This window comes from Olea europaea, unplaced genomic scaffold, assembly GCF_002742605.1.
Source record: "Olea europaea var. sylvestris unplaced genomic scaffold, O_europaea_v1 scaffold1521, whole genome shotgun sequence".
Classification (NCBI taxonomy): domain Eukaryota; kingdom Viridiplantae; phylum Streptophyta; class Magnoliopsida; order Lamiales; family Oleaceae; genus Olea; species Olea europaea.
In genome coordinates, this window is record NW_019232796.1 from 180,732 (window position 1) to 182,140 (window position 1,409).

The following is a 1,409-nucleotide window of genomic DNA, read 5'->3' on the forward strand; positions in this document are numbered from 1 at the left end:
CCTTTCCATGGATGGGAGTGACTAATAGAAAAAGCTAAATGGCTCCTGAAGTAACTAAATTAGAAACACATGGCGTCGGACAACAGTTGTGAAAAGACAGGTGGATCCTTACGACTTTATCGAGTTCAACATCACTAGGTTAAATATTAGTTTGAGAGCTTAGCACTTTGAGAAATTCTCGCCATTGATTCAAGGGTTCCCGATGTGCTAATAATACCTCGAGGAACTTATTAGGAGTAGTCGTTACAAAGATGCGCACCCCACTTGGAAACTAGATCAAAGAGTTAAACCAGCAATAGTATCAACTCAAAGTTGTAAACAGATACAACAAAAAACTGCTTACAAAGGAAAAATAAAGATAAAATTACCGGCGATATCTTGTCTTCTTGGAAATGCCTTCTTCCTTAGCAATTCCCAACTCTCCTCGTTGCTCAAAACCCTGGGCTCATAAAGAAATCCACTCGGATACACAAAAGAAGCAACTTCTCTATTCCGTGTCGTGAGCAATATTTTGCTACCTGCACCAGTAGTATTTGGAAAAGCCGACTTAAGGCTATCCCAAGCTTGAATCGACCAAATATCATCAAGAACTACCAGACACTTCTTCTTCAACTGAACATCATGCAGTTTCCTAACCAATTCCTCATCCCTCATACCCAAAATCTCATCCCTATTCTCAGGAATCAGTTTTATCAAAATCCCTTGTAAAATATCCTTTTTATCCCATCGTTGGGATACACAATTCCAAGCAAATCCATCAAAATGACGTCGAACATCTCTATTGCCATACACTTTTCTAGCTATCGTTGTCTTCCCCAAACCTCCCATTCCATAAATTGAAATAACCCTATCCTTATGTTCATCAATCAAATGTGCAACCAACATTTTAATATCTCCTTGTAGTCCCACAAAGTCTTCCTCGATAACATGAGAATAAGACCTCCTGAGATCCCGCATTCTTGCACCATCAAATCCCGGATTTTCTCCTTGATTATTTATGGGTTTTATCCCATAAGTCTGTAAACTCGTAGTGAGACTAATTATCTTATTCTTAATATCAGAAATCTGAGAGCCCACCTTGTGAGTTGTGATAATTTCTCTAAAAAAGCAACCCAGTTTTTTCAACAAGTTTTTCGAGTTTCTGTACCTTCTGGACGCATTTTTGACAGCAACAAATACAAGGATATTATCCTCTATATCATAAGCTGCTTCTCGAACTTGTGCAATCCACGTTTGTAGACGTTCATCCGCATCTTGCTGTGCATCCGCGTCTTTTAAGAAAGATCTCATCAGTTGAAGCTCTTGCTGGATTTGCTCTACCTGGGATCTAACTCCACTGTAGAATTGAACTTCTTTAACAAGTAGATCGCGAATGGTTTGAAGAGTGATGGAGACTACAGCCTCGGCCA

At 39.4% G+C, this 1,409-nt stretch overlaps 1 protein-coding gene across 1 annotated transcript; it reads right to left on the reverse strand.

Annotated features, from left to right (window-relative positions):
• Positions 1 to 6: 6 nt before the first annotated feature.
• LOC111376583 (putative disease resistance protein At1g50180) lies at positions 7 to 1,403 on the reverse strand. Its single transcript, XM_022999554.1, has 2 exons — positions 369 to 1,403; positions 7 to 271 (listed from the first exon to the last, which is right to left on the reverse strand). The coding sequence occupies exons 1-2, from the start codon at positions 1,288 to 1,290 to the stop codon at positions 231 to 233; spliced, it is 963 nt and encodes a 320-aa protein (XP_022855322.1). The 5' UTR covers positions 1,291 to 1,403; the 3' UTR covers positions 7 to 230.
• Positions 1,404 to 1,409: the final 6 nt, after the last annotated feature.

What these genes read in the sequence shown, in the direction of transcription:
- LOC111376583 (XM_022999554.1), bottom strand. Translation starts at nt 1,290, where the DNA reads ATGAGATCTTTCTTAAAAGACGCGGATGCACAGCAAGATGCGGATGAA. An exon ending in AAGAAGACAAGATATCGCCG is followed by an intron (nt 272 to 368) that starts GTAATTTTATCT and finishes TCTTTGATCTAG; the next exon opens with TTTCCAAGTGGGGTGCGCAT.